The sequence below is a fragment of the Ctenocephalides felis genome, unplaced genomic scaffold, assembly GCF_003426905.1.
Source record: "Ctenocephalides felis isolate EL2017-DRISC unplaced genomic scaffold, ASM342690v1 CF-g0.4_SCAFFOLD_01886, whole genome shotgun sequence".
Lineage (NCBI taxonomy): Eukaryota > Metazoa > Arthropoda > Insecta > Siphonaptera > Pulicidae > Ctenocephalides > Ctenocephalides felis.
Genome location: NW_020538040.1, coordinates 86,073,999 through 86,097,330, shown reverse-complemented (window position 1 = coordinate 86,097,330; position 23,332 = coordinate 86,073,999). Strand labels below are relative to the sequence as shown.

At 31.8% G+C, this 23,332-nt stretch overlaps 1 protein-coding gene and 1 long non-coding RNA gene across 2 annotated transcripts in view; both read left to right on the top strand.

The window, feature by feature from the left end:
* Positions 1-973: 973 nt before the first annotated feature.
* Positions 974-10,346, top strand: LOC113376325 (protein gooseberry-like). The gene is made up of 6 exons (XM_026616234.1): positions 974-1,028; positions 6,062-6,375; positions 6,817-6,934; positions 8,265-8,842; positions 8,960-9,123; positions 10,154-10,346. Exons 1-6 carry the CDS (start codon positions 974-976, stop codon positions 10,272-10,274), a joined length of 1,350 nt encoding a protein of 449 aa, XP_026472019.1. The 3' UTR covers positions 10,275-10,346.
* A 1,406-nt stretch (positions 10,347-11,752) lies between these two features.
* The window catches only part of LOC113374599, a 109,817-nt gene continuing 98,237 nt past the window's right edge, over positions 11,753-23,332 (top strand). Inside the window, exon 1 of the long non-coding RNA XR_003367004.1 lies at positions 11,753-11,924. This is a non-coding gene — a long non-coding RNA (uncharacterized LOC113374599). The remainder of the gene's footprint in view (positions 11,925-23,332) is intronic.

Here is a 23,332-nt window from a genome sequence, read left to right as displayed (position 1 = left end):
TTACGTTCTCAACTTTTTGTACGAAATTTAATTATAGGCTAACACCTTTTTCAAACTAGGCAATTTAAAAACATTCCTTGCGGTCCTTTTTTAATTCTCCAGTTCAAATTACTAGATTGTGGCCACTTTGAAAAATCACACAATCATTCATACTCAATCAAATATAAAACACAGTAGACAAAGGGTCTCCTGGGTGGCCTTGGTTTAGAATGTGAAGTATCTTTAATCTCACAGCACGGGTGATTTCACATGCTAATCATTAGGAATCTCCGAAGGCATTCCTAGTTAATAAAGAAGCACACACATTTACAATATAAACGCCAGCCTCGCACCGGAGCATATGAATCACACCATTAGAATGTTCTGGGTGTATTGATACGATGTAATATTTTCTCGGGGCTACAGATGATATTTCATAATAAATTTCATCTCAAGTACATTTCGTTTATACCTGGCACACCTTTTCGTAAAGCGACATCGCCAATAGCGTACGCGTTCGGGCGCCGTCAAAGCGAGCCGCTTTTGTCAGAATCGGAATAGGTGGAGTCCCAGTGCAACAGGTAAAAAATGACGAAATGAAAACGCAAGTCCCCGGATCGCTACAGTAATGTACCAGAACGAGAGCCCCGATTGAAAACAGGCGGAGCCTCATGGAAATGAGAAACGACGGTGCTTGCGAGGGAACCTAACCAGCCTCGATCTTCGCAAACTTGAAGTCAGTTAGCCGATAGCTACCGCGCTGAAAACGTCTAGGAGTGCTTCCTTATATTCACTTACACGTTTTATTTTGATTTATTTTGTTGATTTTGTTCTAAATATCTGTTAGTTGATTGAAACAGTTTATTTGTTGTTTGCTTCGAACAAAGTTTGTTATAAGTGTGATTTTCCTGTGTTTTGTAACGTCTTTCATCATCTGTGAGTCTTCAAGTTTTGTTAAATATTTGTGACCTGTTGCTTACCTGACATAGACTACATGGCTGTATCAACGCTCAACATGTCACCTTACTTCACAGGATATCCTTTCCAAGGTATTTATTTTGTAAATTTTATGTTTATATTTAATGTTTATCTCAAACATGAAATCTCCGTCGCTTGCGGTCACTTGAGTTCTAGCACGATTTTTTGGATATTTAAACTATTCTGGGATAATCTATAAATGATACATATTACCAGCGATAATTAATTAAAGTGTCAAACTGAATTTTTTGTGATCAATTAAATCGGTTATCAAATAATTGTAAAATATATTGCTTTTTGTGAATATTATACAGTTTGAACAACAATTCAGTTATCATTATGTTTTTAAAGTTGGTATCCTTTTCAGCTTGCTTTTAGTATAAAAAAATTTTGTGCTATAAGTTGTAAAGGGTTATATTTTATGGAATTTCCATTAGAAATACAATGTTTCATATTTAAATTATAATAAATTATAAAATTCATTTTTATCATTCATTTTTGCAAAGTTGATTTAAAAACCGACATGTTTAAATGGCATGTTATCAAGTCTGCTTCGCGTTCGGGCGGCAGAGCACGGAAATTTCATGTTAGACAGATATCGTGTGTGTCTGTAACATCTCTCTGGTCATATATGAAACACGGCAAGAGTGTTGAAAATGTGAATTAAGCCGCTCAAAGGAGCCGACGATCAGTGTGTGTTCGCCTTCTGTCAGATGGAATCTCTCCTTTCCGACCTATGTGTGATGAACATCATATACATAATATACCGACCATTCCGATATATCGTTGTAATCCGTTCGTGAGTAGTATCAATATCAAATGGAACACACGAACTCACAGCAATAATTGGAATGATACATACAAACATCGATGTCAATTTGAAACGGATTAAATATAACCGATGTCATATGACAAGAGAGTGTATAAGTGGCCGAACGATGAATATACTTAAGATACTATTGCAATCTCAGAAATTTTGACATATTTTTTTCTATCTTGTCTTATGCTTCAAAATTAAAAGCAATTCATAATTTAAGTCATTTCTGTGTAATTGACTCATCAAGATAAAATCAAGTTAGGGAGTAAAATGTTTGATTGCCACGTGATAGGATTGCAACATTGTTTATTTTAATGAATTTACCCGTGGGTTTTTGTTTGACACATATGATGTAACCACAATAAATAATATAAATAGCAAAAATATACAATGTATTGCGATAAAAAGGGTAAACGGGTTAACTATTATTTAAAAAAGATCACACATCAATAATTGGGTTAAGGCTAATAACAATTTCTTAAAAAAATTACAAAACATGTTTAAATAAAAACATATTCTCAAAAACAAATCGCAGACAAATTTTTAATAATGGTGTGTTTGTATTTTAGTTATGGGTCGATCAGGTTATAGTTGGCATGGCGTGTTGCTTTGGATATATTAAAAAATAGTTTTTAGTGTAAATATTAAATTTCAATGTACTTATTTTACTTTTTTACCTAAATATATTATATAAATAATCATGATAAAACACTAAAATAAATATAATAATTATTACAAAGTAAAAGTCCTATGGCTAAACATCTGGTATAAAAATCAAATTATTATACATATATTTATATAGGTATAAACTTTAGATTTTTTTTCTTGACGTTGAAACATATTTTTGAAATATTTATTGGAGCCAAATAGTCGAAATAAAAAGCAATAAATAATTAACTATTTATTAAGTACGTTTCGACACTGTATGTGTGTCATCATTCAACACGTTAAACAAATTCTAAAAAAACACAAGATAACTATAAGATATAACAAATAAAAATAACATTACATGCAAATCGAGGAAAAAAACACAACACACAAATTTTAAAGACATTGATGAATAAAAAAAAACTAACCAATAAAGTAAAATAATAAACGAAAAGTTAAATGACGAATAATAAATGCAAATCACGACATATAGAAACGAGGGGGTTTACAAATGTAGTTCCAGGATCGAATTCTGGAAAATATTAATGTACATATACATACGGTCGTTTATCATGTAAAATAAATCTTTTATTATAAATTTTTCATAATAAAATGATGATCGTTATTATAAATGTGACAAATATATCACTGAAACCATATAAATAGTTTTTTACATCGATTTTTTTTCTACGGGCGGCCTGAGTGAAATCATCAAAGGAAATCTGAACCCTTCGAGGACGAGATCTCCGGCGTGCGGTTGCGTTGAGAGAATCGGTTACACGATGATGAGGAGGTTGCCACAATGCCGTGGGCGACTTCTGTCTTCGTAAGAAACCCAAGTAACAAAAATCAAGGAAAAACGAAAAAATAAAAGTAATAAAACAAAAACAACAATGAAGTACATGAAATACTCCTACGCTGCTCTCGGGACGATCATCTTGCCCTAAAACACGTCTTGTGATAATCGAATCTGATATCTGCAATAATCAAACTCGAATGTGTTTATCAAGATTGCCCATAGGACATGAATATATTATATAGTTAATCGATTAAGATTTGTATAGATATTCTTCGTTTACCTGAAAATATTTGATCTTTAAATATTCGGATTATCATAACAGTTATAATTTTAAACTTATCTCGTTTTTCTTACTTTTCAATTTGCTGGGAGGTCGGCAATTTGGCAAAGCTGACTTAAAATACCTTAATATTATTCATGGCACGTGTTTTGTGGGAGTATTAATTATCTAGTATTGTTTAGTATCGGCGCGAGCATTGACCACGCCTCTTGATCTTCGAAAAAAATTTAATGACCTTAAAGGAATGCACGGTCCGAAACAACAGGTGTGCGCATCTGAATTAATAGTATCATATACTAAAATAAAATACATAAAATATTATGATTTGCTTAATATAATGATTTACCAACGCTAAATAAAATTATGTAAAGCGCCGAGTTAAATATATGTAAATAAGAGTATGATTAATTTTCCGACTTTATCATCTACAAACCAGACGGTATAATTTAATTCATAATACGCATAAGTTTGTTAGCATGGTTTATAAAAAATTGAATAATTATTTCTGGTTAGAATTAGAAAAATTTACAAACGAGGGCGGAACTTACGGATAGACAAAAAAATAAAAAATTCTGTTTGCTTCTTGGTAATGCTCATCCTAGAATACATATTTTCTAGGAAATTAATTCGATTCTTCAAATAAAAAATATCAACTATTTTATATAAATAAAAATTCTACCTTAAAAAAATCATATAATAAATAATTTTAATCTGATTTAAAACACCATCCTTTTAAGATTTCTTGTAAGCCATCCTGCAGTATTTTGGCATGTATTAGTAAATTGGTATGTATAAAGAGAAAAAAAACTCACAACACAATATAAAACATCGGGTTTCTTATTAAATATTCTAAATAACGCACATACACTGTATTTAATATGTACAAGATGAGCAGTTGTGCGGTATATAATTTAAAGTAATGATTCAATTACTTGCTTACATGGTAATGAATTATCAATACGCACGGCATATATGAGCATATGTTTTGTTAATTAAAATTTAAGTGTTGTTCTAATTTAAATTATGAGGTAGAGTTATATATATATATATAAAAGCAATGAATTTTTGTCACAGAAACGATAAAATATTATTTTAGTAAAACAATTGATAAGCCATTCTTATTAAAAATACTTCTTTCCAAGATCAGTTACATTATCATTCGAAATAACTTGTCATGGTATCTTTCGTAATAGTATTATTCAGATATACATTCGATCTCTTTATAAAAAATAATAACTCTAAAAACAACGCAGTCGAACCGCGTGGAGCGGCTACCGAACAATTTCGTTCCTCCTATCACTAACAATAGATTTTTAAATTGGAAATCTTTAATAATGAATGTTCCATACAACAATACACAATACTAACTAATACAAATGCATAGATTGTACACGGCTATATCAGTATACAAATAGAATACTCTATACTCGGGTTATCCAATTCGATGTTTGAGCTATAAAAACTTTAATAGAGAAGTTGTTTTTCATGAAACGACTACCGAGGTGAGTCATGAGTATCACCACGGCTTTGAATATGTATTTTAATTATTTGTTATCGAGCACGTTATTGATCTTATAAGTAACTATATAAATTTACTTAATAAAAATGCTTGATTTCGTATTGCTGATTGGAGCAGACACATCATGTTTATATATTCATGATTACGTCATAAATAAGATATTCAAACTCGAGCTCATATCGATCTAATTCAATTCCGGATTAAAATCTTCCTCTCCTTCGGTCGGTGAGAACACCTCGGTTGGACCACCCGGCATATGAGCCTCCATATTCTTTGCAAGATGATATTGTTGTCAAATTTGTTGATCATCATTTACCTCTAGTGTATTGTGTTCGGTTGCAGACACTACAAGTGTAGTTGTGCGGAAAATAGTAATAGCTCTTAAGTTGGCCACACCAGGTCGATGTGCGTCTTTTTGAGAGCTTCTATTGTAATCCGTGTCCGTTTTTGTGATCCAATGAAAGAAATAACAAACGAACTAGGGGATCAAATCATTTCGGTAACTTTAACATGAATAAAAGACTGCATAGAGTTTTATTATAATACTATGCTCTAAAATGGATTTAAATTATTGTATCAATAGGAGAGCCCAGTGTAATGTGATTGAGATAGGTAACATTTTTATTTGCGATTTTCAGTAGCGATTATATATTGGATTTATAAGAAGCGTTAGAGAATACATGTATATATTTACATAACTTTGGATTAAGGGAAAAGAATAGAATCGTGTTTGTATTTTATCTTGCGTTTGAAAAAAATCTTACGTAGATGTTAACTTACAATAAAATCTATTTGCACATTTACCTACATGCATATTTACACATATTGTATTTTTTAAATTGTTTGTGAATTGCAAATATCGTTGAAAGGAAAATTTAAACATCTCTATCATTGCTCTCTTGAGCAAGACAAGCCAAACGTTTACGTCTACTATAGGTATTTAAGTATTGTTCAAAATAAGCCCAGTCTTACTTTTATTTACTTACTTACTGCTGAATTTGTTCCATAAAATAGTATTTAGACATATATCATTATTTGCAGGTCAGGGTCGTGTGAACCAATTAGGCGGTGTTTTCATAAACGGTCGCCCTCTTCCTAATCACATTCGTTTGAAAATTGTGGAAATGGCAGCTGCCGGAGTTCGTCCCTGTGTAATATCGCGACAACTCCGTGTATCTCATGGATGCGTTTCCAAGATATTAAATCGCTATCAGGAGACCGGCAGCATCAGGCCGGGAGTCATTGGTGGCTCCAAACCCCGAGTTGCAACTCCTGAGGTCGAAGGAAGAATTGATGATCTGAAAAGACGCAATCCAGGCATATTTAGCTGGGAAATTCGCGACAAGCTGATCAAAGTGAGTATTCGAATAATGATATTTCTTTGCATAATTAAATTATGTATTTTTTAAATACTGTTATATGAATTTTTATCCACTTGGAACTTGGAACAAAACTGCTTAATGAGCCTAAAAACATATGTTTTAATATTAATTATATATTTGTTGTAATTATGGCTTTCAGTTATTACAATTAATTATAGTGATCCTACTTTCGTTTTAAAAATGGGCGTAATTTAACTGATTTATGAGTATCTTTCTACTGAATTTATACAATCTACCAAATGTTCACGTTAGTGTTAACAATCTTTCTTGTGATTCAAATAAATTTTTATACTCAACGATAATAGAAAAATTAGATACGAACAAAACGCTTTTGTGCAGTGTTATATTTGATATATTACTATAAATATGTTTAACTACGAGTGTAACCTATCCCGCGCTTTCTCTCTGCTGCAGGAGGGAGTCTGTGATAAAACGTCTGCTCCGTCAGTTTCTTCTATCAGCCGCTTATTGAGAGGTGGACGACGAGAAGATGGCGATCCTAGAAGAAACCACTCCATTGATGGCATCTTAGGTAAATAAACAGTAATTTAAATATCTTACTAAATAATTATCATTTTAATCGTTACCTTCGGTATAAAACTGTTCACTTCGATTGACGCAGTAACGGTTGAAGAAAATGCCAATGATCGATAGTCAGCCGCATGCATTTAGCATCAATCGCTCCATTAGTTCGCATTAGACGTATAGTGCGCTATTTAAATTGGCGCATTTCTTGCATTTCCATCGTTCGGGCAGCGATCACGAATCACAATTTTAACGCGCTGCTACCATCGTAGTTGCATTTTGCTCCGGTCCGTCCAAATAACATAGATTCACTCGACTGTTAGTGGATCTAAACACGGCACGGTGCGCGATGTAATATGTATGTGCGCCGGGACCGAGAGTTATCCCGTTGTTTTTACCCTTTGATGTTCAGCCGACTCGCGATACCCGACTTGGCTAAATTTAGATGCGCGCAACGCGATGGGAAATTGGTTTATTCGCGTTTTATTACGTTCCTACTATACAATACCAATGCATAGGTATTATGTTTTGAGATGATTTATTTTCCTCACTAATGTTACGAAATCATATCACCATCATCTTCTCTCTACTTCCTTCAGTTTCAAACTTCCTAATCAAACAACTGGATAATTCATCAATCATTTCTTAATTGCATTGATAAAAACGTACGTTTATATATCTATGTACACTTTTATATACATTTGCATACGAAGTTTTTTTTTCATATTTATATAATTACATAAACATGTTACACGTTGCAAATGTATTATTTATTTCGAACGGTCTGCTAGACATTTGCTACAAGTGTATTAAGAATTGCGAAAGAGGTGTAGTTATTCGTAATACAAATGAGATAGAAGCGGTCGTGTTCTCGTTTCACGACTCGAATGCACGTTCGCCGTTTACTAGTATTCACCAATATGATAGAACAACCATCGTAGCTGAGTAGAATAAGAGACGGCGCATGATTACAGCCCGCGAATGTAATTGACACTTCAACATCCTGCTAATGGCTGTCTAATTAAATCCATTATACCGCCACGGAGCTCCAGCTCGCCAATCTATAGGTACACATCGATGCGATACATAGCATTATGTTGCAGTTTCCGTCAGTTGCTTCCGTTACTTGCCTATTTGCGTTTAACGTTTGAAATCTAACAATACCAGGCTATCAGCAAGTTGAGATTAAAAAACTAACTATTATAAACGTTTTGATATATTCCTCCACGAAACAGAAAATATTTTATACATCCCAACAAGAATTTAATAGCTTTCATCATTTCTTTTATCTTATGAGATTGAGATATGCTTTATAACATGGTTATTATTACTTACAGGTGGCCAATCTTCTTGCGATTCCAGCGACACTGAAAGCGAGCCAGGCATTCCTTTAAAACGCAAACAGCGTCGCAGCCGCACAACTTTCAGTGGCGAACAATTGGAAGCTCTAGAACGTGCCTTTGCTCGAACTCAGTATCCTGACGTATACACCAGGGAAGAACTCGCTCAAAAGACTAAGTTGACCGAAGCGCGTGTACAAGTTTGGTTCTCCAATCGCCGAGCTCGTCTGCGCAAACAGCTTAATTCTCAACAATTAGTCGCGTCTGCCTTCAATCCCATGTCTTTCATGCAACAAGATCAAACCCACACTCAACAACAACACAATTTATCTCAACAACAACAGACTCAGTGCCCAACAAGCGCTGCTGTGTCGGCTACAACTGTTGCCGCAAAAGATTACGCAAGCAGCGCCGCTTCGATGCTGCAGCAATATGAAGCAGCTCAACCAACATCAGCAGCAACATTTTCCGCTTCGATGGCCCAACAATGGCAACAGCAACAGCAGCAGCAAGTTCACCAGCAACTAGGCGCCAGTCCTGTTTCCTCACTCAGTCCAGACGCGGGATCTTTACAAGTACGTTAACTTAATTTTGCTATTAATCTTTCGTACCGAAATAAACAGTGCGCATTATATATCTTTATCTGTTCAATCGATATATATATAACTAAATATTCTCGTTTTTACTTGCAGGCTACCTTGCCATCATATGCTGGATACTTGCCTCCTACTGAACAATCTCAATACATGAGTACAGGCTATGATTATACTAAACCAGAACATGCTCATTCTCAATGGCCTGTTAGACATCACCATTCCAAGCCTGCCGATGTTGCATCATGGACCGACAACTATAGGTGAGTGTTTATAAAAGATAATTCTGTTTGCTAAATTATACGTTGCTATTTCTTTAAGTTTTTGTATATAATTGGGATTACTCATTAGAGGCAATTTTGTTCGAGTGAAATGTTAGGTATATCATAAATCGAATTCCGTTTATATCGCAATCTTCTAAACCAACTGTATATTGCAATTTTTACTAATAATACACGTTCGGAATAACACATTTGTCAAAGTATAAAAAATAGCATACGCTTTTGTTGGTCGCATCATGTTCTATGCAATTTGCAAATGACCACCGGGTATCAGAGCCAGGCCGCGCTCTTAAATCACACACTTGGCTTCGCATCGACACATCATCGCACGCACGCGTTTTCGTAGATTAAGTAATTCGGGCCGGTCGTAAATTCGCCGTCATAAATTTGTAATACGACCTGTTAATTACTCATTTAAAATTAAAATTATATAATTATCGCACGAGTGCATCAAGCACGCAATGCCATTTTGGCATTATATCTATATCCCCACTTCATTCTCTTCCTTCTTGATTTGCATCCGAATAATAAAAAATAATGATACATTTCTTCACTCCTCGGTATCCAACAGCGGTAATAATAGACAATGTTCAACGTATGCAATTATTGAATGTTAGAGATTATAAATTATAAAACGGTGCCGACGAAAAACTGTACAATTATATCGGACTGTAATAACACTGTAAGCAACACGTGTTTCTCTACCTCGCATCACAGAACCGCAGTTTAGTATTCTAACGTGGTCTCTAGCTACCGTTCGAACAAAAAATTAAATAATAAAAGTATGCCTAATGATTCAGTACATTGTGTACTGAAATATTCAAAGTAAAACATATCATATACGTGACGGCTATGTATATTACTACTTAGATACGAAATGTAAGCAAGCACATATTATTGTTTCAAACACTTTTTAATAACTAAAAATACATTAATTTTATTATGCACATCTTTATATAATTGTGTGTTTTCATTTTTTTTTTAAACTAACCCATTTTTCTTTCTATTGCAGCTTTTTCACTGGAAATATGGGCCATTACGGATCACACCATGCTCCTTCACCCACTGAAGCAAAATCAGGATACCCTTACATCGGCCAACTAGGAGGTGTAGAAATGGGCCGCGTACATTGAAGCTAAGTAAAAACATATCATAATTGTTGATAGTGCCTCTTTTACTTCTTAATTCAAATTCTAATAATTATAAAGCCGAAAGTTAAATGTAAACAAATTGTAAATAGAAAATTGATATAATTAATTTATAATTACTTGATGTATTTTATAATATGTTTATGTGCAGAAAGTTTTATTGAAACCTAATTTTGCAATAGATTTTTATCTATTATTTATATTTGGATGTTATTCAATATTTCTGTTACATAACAACAACTCATTTCTGTTTTATTATTTTTTAGTATTTTGTAAATATTATCATTTAAGTTCTGTTGGTGATAAATCTATATTTGATGAATTTGTTTATGTATATTGATTTACACTTACAACTGTGTCTTTGAATCTTACCTTATTAGTATTAATATTTAATAAACATGATATAAAGAAAAATATATTGAGAGGATAACATGAAGTAAAAGCCTACCTGTTAATAACATTAATTAGTAAATATATTAATTTTATTAACACTATGCTTTTAAATTCAACATTTTTCAACTATCTTTCGATTGTTACTCTCTTTCTGTATTTTTCTGCAAATTTTTATCAGTGAAATTATCCCAGTTCAATAATAGATTTAGTATATATTATTATTACTTAAATATTTTAATAACTGGTTTATCAAAATATATTAAATAATAAAATTAAGATTTATTTTAGTATAGTATTGCGTACACGATGATGTTTTACTTTGGTATTAATGATTTTGATATCCATTAGAACATATCTACAATCACAATTTTAAGAATAATGAAACAAACCAAAGTGCCAATTAGCATACATAAATTAGAAATAATGTTATACTATATTTTATTATACTGTAAATATATAAAATTATATTAAATATACAAATAATGCAAAATAAGATTATGTGTTATTCTTGAGTTCGATATTTTCAGGAATATAAAACTGAACTTACCGACGGATGATCATTCGCTAAAAATATTTCTTCTTTCAATTTCAATATAAATAACAGTTTGCATTATTAAAATCTTTTTTGTTCTTTTTTATTTAATTGTAAATTTTTAATTTTTTAAAACGACTAAAAATGTTATTTGAAGTTTTTGAATTAAAAACAAATTTTATCAAAACAACCTTCATTGCAAAAATTAAATTCAAGAATTTTCAAGACTCAAAAAATTTTCTTTATGTTAAATTTTTACTTTTTTAATATGATGAAATTTATTATTGCGATACTACTGATTTTCAAATCTTCAATATTATGTTTCTAAATTTCATCTCTTCATTTATATATTTCTATGTTAATATATTAAAATTGTAATGTTTGATCTATGTTTAAAAGTTAAATAACTTGGTTGGACAGGTTTGATATAGATTTGAATATTGGCGCCATAACTTTTATTCAATGTAGGTAATACCGATTGTTTTCGGCTTCGTCATCGAACATCGGATGCCCTTGCAGTTGACAAGTGACTCCTGAATAGTGTTATAGTTCTAGAATATAATTTTTTACACGTGGTGATTGAACTTTATGTGATAATTGTAGTGCATCGTGAGTGTAATTTCAAAAAAACTTCTACGGACATATTTTATATTGTGAGTGACTTTAATCAGAAGGAAGAAAATATGGTTTTCGAGTTACTGTCATCCTAGGTGAGTTTACGTCATATTAGCACACCTATCGAATTGCTGCCATTTTCTACCTACGTTACTTGATAACTAACTCGTCGGTGAACGTGTCCATCAATTATTCGGCAGCTCCAATTATTTTGTATATTATATTAATTATATATGTATATATGTATGTATATATTATGCGGAGAACTTGAAGTACGAGCTAAAGCATTGTAAGCCTCTGATTTATGTAAATTAGAAGACACGTTCGAATAAATCAAGTATTGTTCTAAGTGATCAAGGAACCCCATGAACAAATGGTCCATGTTACTTCATTCAGTAAAGAAAGGTTCATTATGCTATTAGAAAGTTTAGCATTTACATTTTTTTGTTTTTTTTTTTACTTTCTGCTAAAATTGTGTACGTAATGAAATTTCATTGGTTCAAAAAACTCCGTAGGTATATAACATAACAATAATAATAAATAACATAAAATGTCGCCAATAATTTAAGGCTGTTTTGAAATTTTGATTTAAAAAGTACTCGAAATATTTGCTAAAATAGGTCCATTTTGCAATATTGCACAACTAAACCCAGACGGTGGTAACTAAATAGTTTTAGAGGCGGAAACAGGTTTTTGTTCCTATGCGCATGACATAAACACTGTTTCTAGAACTTTTAGGCATTCTGTATCTGTTCTAGATTTATTATATATATATATATATATATATATATATATATATAATTTCTCGCAGTTTCAGCTACGGTATAAAAGTCGCTTTTTTCGGATACCGCGTTGTAAGAGAGTTAACTTTCTTTTTTTCGCGAAAGTTTTGTTTCGCGGTACCCGGAAAAAACGATTTTTGTATCGTAGCTGAAATTGCGGACCTCCGACAACACGATACTCCTATAGCGCGGTTTCGCTTAACAGCTCATAAGTTCCTTCCGCGCCAGTTCTCTAATAACTTTTATTATCAACTATTTTATTTTTTACAGTATGTTTATATAAACATTCCAATTTATATAATAGTTATGTGCGGCATCGGTTTTAGTAGGAGTGTCGGAACTCATTCATGTATAACTTTGGTCTTTCTAAGAAAAAATCAACTTAAAATTTTATTGAGACAGTTCATTTTGGTTCTAATTCAATAATTGAAAAATAATTCATGTAATTTTATATGAAATTTTTAATTTATTTAATATCAATTTATAATTCTTTTTGTCTCGTATTTACTTATCTCCATATAGCGCGGTTCTCAGACAGCGCAATACGTTTGTACATTAAAATCGCGTTCTTTATAGCGCGGTTTCCTAATTACGCGGTACGTTCTATAAGGGCATATATAAACTATTAGTTTTGTTTTACATAGTTAATCAATTCGACATTCTACATTAATATATTAATTTACAGATCATATTTTTTTATAAGAACTTGGTTTAACAAGCGCAAGTTCGGGATTCGATACCTACCTCGCCTAAATATACAAATAGGAAATATGTTTTATTTTAGTAGATATTAAATCTGTAGATCAATGATACATGTATTGAAACAACTTTTAAATATTATCATATACTTATCACATCATAGACCATAAAAACATAAAAAAAAATATGAGATGATATATAGTTATTACTACCGCTCGTTCAATTTTTGAAGTGATTTTAATAATATCTCACTTTTGAATTATCGAAATTTAATGACATGCTTACAAAATTACTCAATATCACAAGGTTCTGACTTCGGCCGTTCACGAAAGAGATTCAGAACCAATTATGTTTTTCATTCCTAGTGGCGTTTTTTACAACCGTTTCGATTTTGGCCGTACGAGACTTTACGGTGCCTGCTAGCATTTTATGTATCTTGCAGATGAGAGTATGAAGGAATAAGATCACGTGCATACATTTTGATCACGATCATGTATATATATATATATATATATATATATATATATATAACAAAATATATATAACAAAAGTATTCTGAGTGGCTAAATATTAATTTAGAAATGTGAACACACAGCAATCTTTTGGCACTTTCTTATTAAAAAATTTTTCTAGATTTATCTTAAGGTAATACAATTTCAGCTAACTAAAATATGGATATAAAAATACGTGCTAACTGTTGTACATTATTTTGCTTACTATTCGAAATTGCATAAGAATGCGTGAGTCTTAACATTTTATTTTAGCCTGCCTCTGCTTTTTTCTTCTGCAACTTCAAATTTTGTCAATGATTGTGGTTTACCTGGTTTGATAATCGGTAATACTATTATAATAAATAGTTACTTAATATAACAACGTGTCATTAATTAAAGTTGGAAAATCTTGCATTTTTTTCTTGCATAAAAATAGCTTTGATCCGGCATTGCTGCTTTAATTCGATTTATTACAGAAATTGTAACTAGTGGTGTATGGCGTCGTGTCTTAAGGCAAATTGCTGGAACTGTCCGCACCAAAAATATTTTTTCTTTAAAAAAATTATTTTTAATCAATGAAACAATTTGATTTTTGAGAAATTTTAAATTTTTTAAATCGACTTCTTCGAAACATAATGCTTTTTTATTTTGAAATTTTTTGTAAATTTTGAACTTTTTTTAAAAGAAATCGCACTGCTTTAGCTGCATAGAGACGGATCATTAAAGCGCGTAACTCATAGGAATGTAAACAAAATTGTCTAATGATCGTGAATGAAAATGTGCATATGTCTAATAATCGTTTTTGACCGCTAAATGGCATTTTTTTACGTTTTTTACTAGATCTCCGAAACGCTAGAACTACCTTCCCAAAAATTTTATCAGTTCTTCATCTTGTCAGTACGAGTAAAATGTTGAATTATTAAAATCTGACGCTCCGTTCTCTTAAGAACTAAGTTACGGTTTTTGGCACTTTTTGCCCCGTATCTTCGGAACGGCTAGACCTGCTTTTGCCAAAAACTAATCAGCACGTCTCTTTATCAATATGAATCGAATGTTTTTTTTAATTATTTAAATCGGTTGATGGGTGTTCCCGAAATCGTCGACGAAAATTTGTATTCGCATGCATACATTTTTTAAGGTATGCTAAATGTTCAGAAACCTTTGAAACGTAAAGATATATAAAAGTTTTCACTTTCAATTTTTTGCGATTGCTATAACTTACCCTACGGGAAGTTAATAATAATTTATTGTGCAGAGATGGGACAACTGTTTGGGTTGCTATTCGGCATAAATTCGGCACAACAGCTTATAGGACTCGTATGTTTTGATTGCTGTTCAAAAATAAATAAAAACGATACTTTAAAATATACTGCGTTGTTTTTATTTTGATTGTGAGCACTGTTGCCTAGTTTTCCAGACCTTAATATATTATTAAGTATACATTATTTAATTGTATTATAAAATGTATTGTTAATTTTAAGTTATATTCAACCGGTTTCTTTATATAACCTTATTGAAAGCTTACACCTAGGTGGGCAAAAAGGAACCAACTAAACCTTTATTTATGGCGAAGGTGTAGAAAATAAAAAGTAGCAAAAAAAAGTTAAAATAAGCAAGAGAAAAATTAAATGCGTAGTTATTCCAACTCTGCTGCTAAACATTTCTGATGAATTGGCAAATCGTAGTTAATTACAGTGTTATTTCTGTAAAAAATGCACTAATAAAATTAATATTTTGCTTTGGTTGTATAATGTAGCAGCTACATTGTAGCTATTATTTTGTAAAAACCTTTTAAAATGAAAAAAATCATTGGTCCTGTTTACCCCCTGGTCGTCCCAGACACAAACTTTTTACCCAGCCTGAAAGTAAAAAGGTCCAAAACAGGAAAAATATTTATAGAATGATGAATTAGCTGAAATTTACGTATACTGAAGTCAAATAGTTGTTTGTTTGATTTGTATTATTTGGTATGATACAATTGTTTTGGTTTTTGCAATATGATTGCTAAAAGTCAAATTGGACCTTTGTGCCCTGTCCTACCCTACTGTACACATAAATATTGTCCATGATTCGAATCGAACGTCGTCCGTCGTGTGCGGTTGCCTTGAGCGTCGCTCGGGTACAATTCTGCCAAATTACACCGCTCAATCGAATAAACGCGTACAGCGAAGGCAATAATGGTCGCGTTCTCGAAACACCACACCGCTTGCATGGGAGAGTGACACTTAATGATATTATTGTTTTTGTTACGCTCGGTGCGATTAGGTTTGCACATTCGATCTCCGCGCTTATGACGATATCATGGAATCGGCCAGAATCGGCACTGCTTTTTGGTAAACGTCCCCGTTCCTCGTGCACACACTGATTGAAACTTGTAAATCGTATTCTGCCGTGAGATTGGAATACGCGCTTGAAAGTTCCGTCTTATTGCTGACAAAAGGATAGGACTCGTGTAATGCGACCTGCACACGGTCAACATTGTTCCAGTGTTTGGAGTCGTGATTTTTTGAAACAACAACAATTGAAACGAACATATTTGATTTTAATTAACGGTATTTAAATTCTTAAAAATTTATCAAGTATGCCAAAGATACAAAAATTAATTTAATAAATATACCTGTTACTTTTAACTAACATAGTATTATTTATTCATTTTAAATTTGCATTCAATTCCAAGTTTTCGAAACTTCTTAAAGATAAAAATTGAATATTTATAGTACTTCATATATAGTCTTTGAACAAAATTTAAATTAACCCTTTCGGGACGGGACAGTTCTAAGGAAACCGTACCGTGATGCCGCGCTCCTGTCGCGATACTCATTTAAAATTTCCAATGCATATTTCTGGCATTAACTCAAACTTTAGCACTGCAGACTCAAATTCTGGTCATATGTATTATATTTATAAGCACAGATTTTCCACATAATAGATATAATGTGTATTTGTTTATTAACTATTCAATTTGGTTTACGACCAAGTTCCTCAGCTATCAACATGTATGTAGGCGGGACGCATATTTGCATTTCTCGACTCTAACAATTCTCTTCGCCAAACGAGTATATCAGCTAATTTGATAATTTGCGTAAATGAGTTCAGTAGTTTTGAATTATCGAAGAGACTAAAAAATGACCCTTAAAAGCATATTAGTTTATTTGTTTCTTGTGTAAATAATGATTTTTTTATTATTAAATTTATTGCAAACAAAGTTTCAATAATTTTTCTAGCAACAAATCTGCCTCTTTTATTGATACAGCAATGCTTGACGAGGGCCATTTTTACGTAGAAACATATTATTGTCTATATTTCCAAGTTGAAACCGATGTCAGTACTGTTTGAGATCAGAGTCCTCGAAGCGGGATCGAACCCGAGACCTCTGATTCGAGTTCAGTCGCTCTAGCCACTTATCCATGAGGGAGCCGTACTATATTTTTAAGGTATGGGTTCTAAATCTATGGGTATAACCCTAACATTATTTTTCGCTTTAGTTAGACCTACTTACCCGATGTTGATTTTTAACTTAACTTAAATAACACATAGGTACGCAATTGTTTTTTTTTTATTGACTTTGCTTTAACATTTTTCATTTTTGACATATATATTTACTTCGTATTATTATTTAATTTCATTTTTTATGAATTATACATTTTTATTATCATTATCATTTTTCACATTTCAATATATCATCCTTTAGTATTACCTGTACAATTTTCAAGTAACTCCATAATTCGGAATTCCAGCCGAGTACATTTTATATGCGAGTCGAGCATTTAATTATTCGGTCACAATTGCTGCTAATTGAATTCAAAACAAGTGAAAAGTCAAATGGGACCCTTAGTTTTCTCACAAACTGCCATTTTTTGCAAATTTAGCTCTGAATCTTTGAAATGCTTCTCCCAATCATTACAAATTGAATGTTTTTTAGATCATTCAAATCGGATACTCCCTTCTCTCAAAAACTCGATTTGTATTTTCTGCACTCTTTGCTCCGTATCTCCGTAACGGCTGGACCTGCCTTTGTCAAAAATAAATCAGCACATCTCCCTATCAATAGAAATCCAATGTTTTTTGAATGATTTAAATCAGTTGATCCGTGCGTCTGAAACCGTGCCAAAATATTCAGAAACCTTCAAAACGTGAAGAAATGTAAAAATTTTCAATATCGATTTTTGGACGACTTACCCTAGGGGAAGTTAATAACACAAGTAACCAGGGCCGGATTTAGAAATTTGGCGCCCCGGGGCACTGACAAAAATGCCGCCCCATCCCTGAAATTTTACGAACTTTCGCACTTTTTTTTAAAGCAATCGCGCTGCTTCAGTTGCGAAGGGACAAAATATAGAAGCGCGTAAGCGCCGCGTCGCAGTCAACTGATAAACAATGTTACAGAACGCATATAAATGTAAACAAAATTTATGCTTATTATTATAATATCTTTAAGATATCTGATAATTTAATGCGCATATGTCTTATGATCACTTTTGTCCGCCAAATGTTTCTTTCTCAAATTTTTTATTGGATCATCGAAACCGCTAAACCTGCCCCCCACAAATCTAAGCAGTTATTTATTCTGTAATTTTTTTGAATGATATTGTACGCTTTTTTTCTCAAAAACGGAACTATTATTTTTGGAATTTTGACCCGTATTTTCAAAACAGTTGGATCTGCCTTGGCCAATAACTAATCAGCACGCCTCCTTATCAATAGCAATTGAATCATTTAAATCGGTTAATCCATGTTCTCGAAATTGACTTGAATAATTAAAAAATATTAGATTTGTATTGATGGAGAGACGTGCTGATTAGCTTTTGGGACAAGCAATTACGAAAAATGGTAATTGAATTTCGATATTTCTTCTCTGAAACAGTTACGCAGCGCGATTGCTTTGCAAAAAGTTCATAATTTTCAAAAAAATTCAAAATACGAAAAATGTCTTTTAAAAGTCTTTTTTTTCATTTTTCAAAAAATTTTAAAGCTCTTTATAAAATGTAATTTTTAATACGGGATGTTTCAGTAATTTGTCAGACACAATGCCATGAGTCAGTAGTAAGCTTGGAAGTGCACAAATTCGTCATTTTAAGAGGGCTCGAGAACTGAAAAACATATTTTTCTTAAACTTTCAGCTTGTTTACGGATCTTTATATTAGCCAACTTGCCAAATTTGATAACTTATTAACCAATTTGATAATTTACGTTCGGAGAGGGAGGCAAGGCAAAATAATGAGTTTTAGTTAACGTTTATTTCAACCCAAATTTTGCATTGCAATCGTATTATGTTTTGTTAATTAGATTTCTTGAAATAAAAAATGTTCTTAAAAAAAGTTGATTATATTGTATAGAATTTTTTTTCTCACTATCCAAATTTTGCCGCCCCCCAAAATCTGCCGCCCTGGGCAGTAGCCCCGATTGCCCCTACTGTAAATCCAGCACTGCAAGTAACAGATATAAAGTGGTAAGACTTTTAATAAAGAGCAGGATGTATCTGATGATTTAATATCGAGTCAATAATATTTAATATTATCAACATTTCATGCTGCCCATTTTCATTTATATTTACAAAAGTTTTGTTCGCTGACGTAGACCTCTGGCAGGTTGTCGTACACTCTTGGGGGTGTACGACAACCGTACATACGACAACCGTACATACAGTTTTTTATTTGCAAATACTCATTTTTATATTGGAATCAGGCTCAATTCAAATGCATTTAAAACTTACATAGCGATTATTCATAAATCGCTTTAGCAAGCAAAGGAGAATATAGAAGCAACACCATGGTCCATTATGATTTAATTACGGTTTGTACGGTAGCCGAAAGCGGCCTTTGCTTAGAACTCATTCGTTGTCCGAAGAGATATCATGCGGTTTTAGGAATGTCAAATATGTACATCATTTATTCAAGCATTCGGAACTTGAATGCTGTTCATTAATCATACCACAAACTTTAATGAACGTCATGAGAATTCGGTTGTTGGTAGCGTTCGGAAGAGGTGCCCAATAGTTTTCATTGCTACATTATTTTATTTAAAAAAACGTTTTGATTTTTCGGTATGGTAATGAAATAATGCTTTTTTATATGTTTTATGATATATTATATAATCAAGCAAATTGGTTAATTGCTTATTAATTATTACTTTTTTTCGTAACTTCGATTGTTTTTCGTGAAAGTAACTTTACAAAGTTATTCTATCGGGAGAGATATGAACCACGTTGAATGTGTTAGTGCCATTTTTATTTATTTGAAACATTTTCATTTATTAAACCTATATTTATATTATTTTTACAAGTTTTATATAATTGATTTCTAATTTTTTTCGGATATAAAACTCAAATAATTAACTTTCCGTACGGTAAGTTATAGTGATTTTATATATATTTTTTTTATATATCTTTAGGTTTCAAAGTTTTCTAAACGTTTTGGCATATCTTGAAAAAAAAATCATGTGTGTGTATGTAGTGTGTCTGTATATATGTATGTATGTATGTTCGGTTACAAATTTTCGTCCACGATTTTGAGAGCACGGATCAACCGACTCAATTGATCAAAGATTAACGATTCCTATTGACGAGAAGCTGATTAGTTTTTGCCATAGATAATTCCAGCCCTCTCAAAGATACAAGCCAAAAAGTGCAAAAAATTGCAACTCAGTTTTTGAGAGATCGGAGCGTCCGATTTGAATGATTCAAAAAAACATTGCACTTGTTTTGACAAAAAATTGTTTAAATTTTTCGGAAGGCAGGTTTTGGATATCAGAAAGTTGAAAAAAATGCCATTTGGCAGTTAAAAATGTTTAAACAAAAAAATTCAAATTTTTTAAAGTTTTTAAAAAATTTAAATTACTTTTCGTAAATTTCCAGCATTTTGCCTTAAAGCTCAATGCCATGCATCATTATTTTACATTTTATTTAATTACATTCAATTACAATATTATTGATTTTACTGCATATCATTATAAAACAAAGTAAATAATAATAATAATAACTAAAAAAAAAAATTTTTAAATAACCAAAAGACCTACTATGTTTAACCTATCTCCTGAAAATTGTTTTTCTTTCAACTGTCGTTTTAATTTCGGAGCGAATGGATAGAGCTCTCGGTAAGTCGAGATATTCAATAATAACATACAAGCACTGCAATAACAAAAATCAAGCGCGTAAAATTGGTTCAATATTGAATAAGTTTATATACGTGTGTAAAAATATTTCATATTACCATATGAAAATCCAGTTTATATTTACGTATTTGAAAGAACACTTTGTGAGCCATGTTTTATGGAAATGGAAATAACATTTCAGCCAAATAAAATATTATGCGATTTGTAATATATAAATTTATACACAAGATGAGATATGAACTAAACCTTATTTATATATTTTATTTTTGGACTATCTATTCCACAATTGTTTTCATACTTAGTTTACTTAACTTCATACAAAATATTTTACTTATAAACAAATTAAAAGTTGTGGCGGGATTAGCTCACAGAGTAGCGTTCCCGTTGGAGGTTCTGGGTTCGAATCTTCGGCAAGAATTTGAAAAATATTAAATAGTTAATTTGGATTTATAATAGAATTAAGAATTGTAATAAAGAATATGTATGTAAAAATAATCAGAATGTATAAAAATTAGAGAATTAGAAGACGAAATGAGAAGTGTTGTAGAAGACGTAAGAAGTGTTTAGAAGTAGAAATTAGAAAATAGTAAAGAAGAAGACGGATGAAGATAAGTTAAAAAGTATAAAAAGTATAAAAGGAGGTATAGGATTTATATGAAGAAGATAATATGAAATTGAAAATTGTATAGGATATATGATTGTATAGAATAATGTAGGTGGCTAAATGCTCGAGTAAGCGAGGTCAATAAAATAAAAAAAAATTAAAAGTTAATATAATATCCATTTTTTATATATATTTATCTGCAATATAGTACTCTTCATTCCACTTCATTTCTTCTTCCAGTAGAATTTGACTCTAATTTCATATTTTTCTCTTATTGTTAGAATGGTGTTTGATATTGAATTAAGTATATTTCTTATGAACATTTTTTAGAAAATGTAGTTATTGAAAAAATTATAATGGAAATGGCGAAAGGAAAATTTTATGCTGTGTTTCAAAACAAGGATATAAATAAGAGAAACTATTCAAAATATAAATTATTTTTTTACAAAACATTCCTGGTTTACAGTGGATTTACTATTTGATATCTATAAACTTACTTATATATCAATTTTAGCAGAAATTCTTTGACAGAGTCAACTGGAGTTCACTTATGGGAATTTTAAAAACTATTGACGTCGGTTGGAGAGACCGCAGGTTGATCATGGTGATACAAAATCACCGATCTTATTGAACCTGCACGGAGAATGGTTTGTCCACGAGGCACTTGAAAGCGCAGGAGATTTTTCTAATGAAGAAAGAAGAATCACCACCATAAAATATGCATGGTGATCTCATGGTGTTATCGAGCAGAATCGTCGAAGTGGGCAGAAAATACGGAATGGACATCAAGATCGACAAATCGGAAGTGATAAGATCGAAACGAGATGAACCACTGAAGATAATGGTAGGAAATCGAGAATTAAAGATGTGGATCAAGTAAAGCATCCTGACCATAGGCGGATATTGCACGAGAGAGAGATCAGGATCGAGGAGGCATTCACGGAGAAGAAAACGCTGCTGACGAGCAAACTGAGTCTGAACTTGCGGAAGAAACTAATAACGTGTTATGTCTGGAGCATAGCTCTGTGCGGATCAGAGACATGAATTCTAAGTTTTGAATTGTGGTGCTGGAGACGAATGGAGAAGATCAGTACGGACAAGATAACCAATAGAAAAATACTGAGGAAGATGAGACAAGAAAAGAGAACTCCACTGAGCATAATCATTAAAAGGAAAGGAAATTGTATTTGACTCTATTCTGCAAAAGGAATGCCTTCTACATGATCTCGTTGAAGATAAAACAGGACTGATAGGATGGGGAAGAAGAAGAACGCAGATGATTGATGCCTTACGTGAAAAGAAAAATTGCAGTAAATCAAAGAAAAATTGCAGATAGCCAAAGTACAGGACCAAGCAGTATAGAAGCAAAAACATGCATAAAAGCGCATAAAATAGTGATTAATGGTAATAATAATGAAAAAGTAGAGAAAGGGAATCATTGATTTGTGGCGCTGTCATACCATGGACCTGTCTTCGAGAAAACTACTATTCATTATTATTAGATGCATCAAATAGTTTTTCATTTAGTTATTACTGTACAATTTAATATTAGTTGCAATTTTAAAAGAAACAAATTTTGCAAAATAAAAGTTTTGTAACTGCTCAAAGTAAGAAGACAATAAATATACTATAAGAATATTAAAAATATTTAAAAATGCAGATGTATGAAATATATTCTTCATAATATAGAATAATGGATAGATTAGGATATAATTTATATCCTAATCTATCCATTATTATATTTTTAATATTCTTATAGTATATTTATTGTCTTCTTACTATTATATCATTATCATTACTATTATATCATATATTAT

Coding starts and splice junctions, on each gene's coding strand:
- LOC113376325 (XM_026616234.1), top strand. CDS start 974: ATGGCTGTATCAACGCTCAACATGTCACCTTACTTCACAGGATATCCT. Junction 6,376..6,816: donor TTCGCGACAAGCTGATCAAA/GTGAGTATTCGA, acceptor TCTCTGCTGCAG/GAGGGAGTCTGTGATAAAAC. Junction 9,124..10,153: donor TCATGGACCGACAACTATAG/GTGAGTGTTTAT, acceptor TTTCTATTGCAG/CTTTTTCACTGGAAATATGG.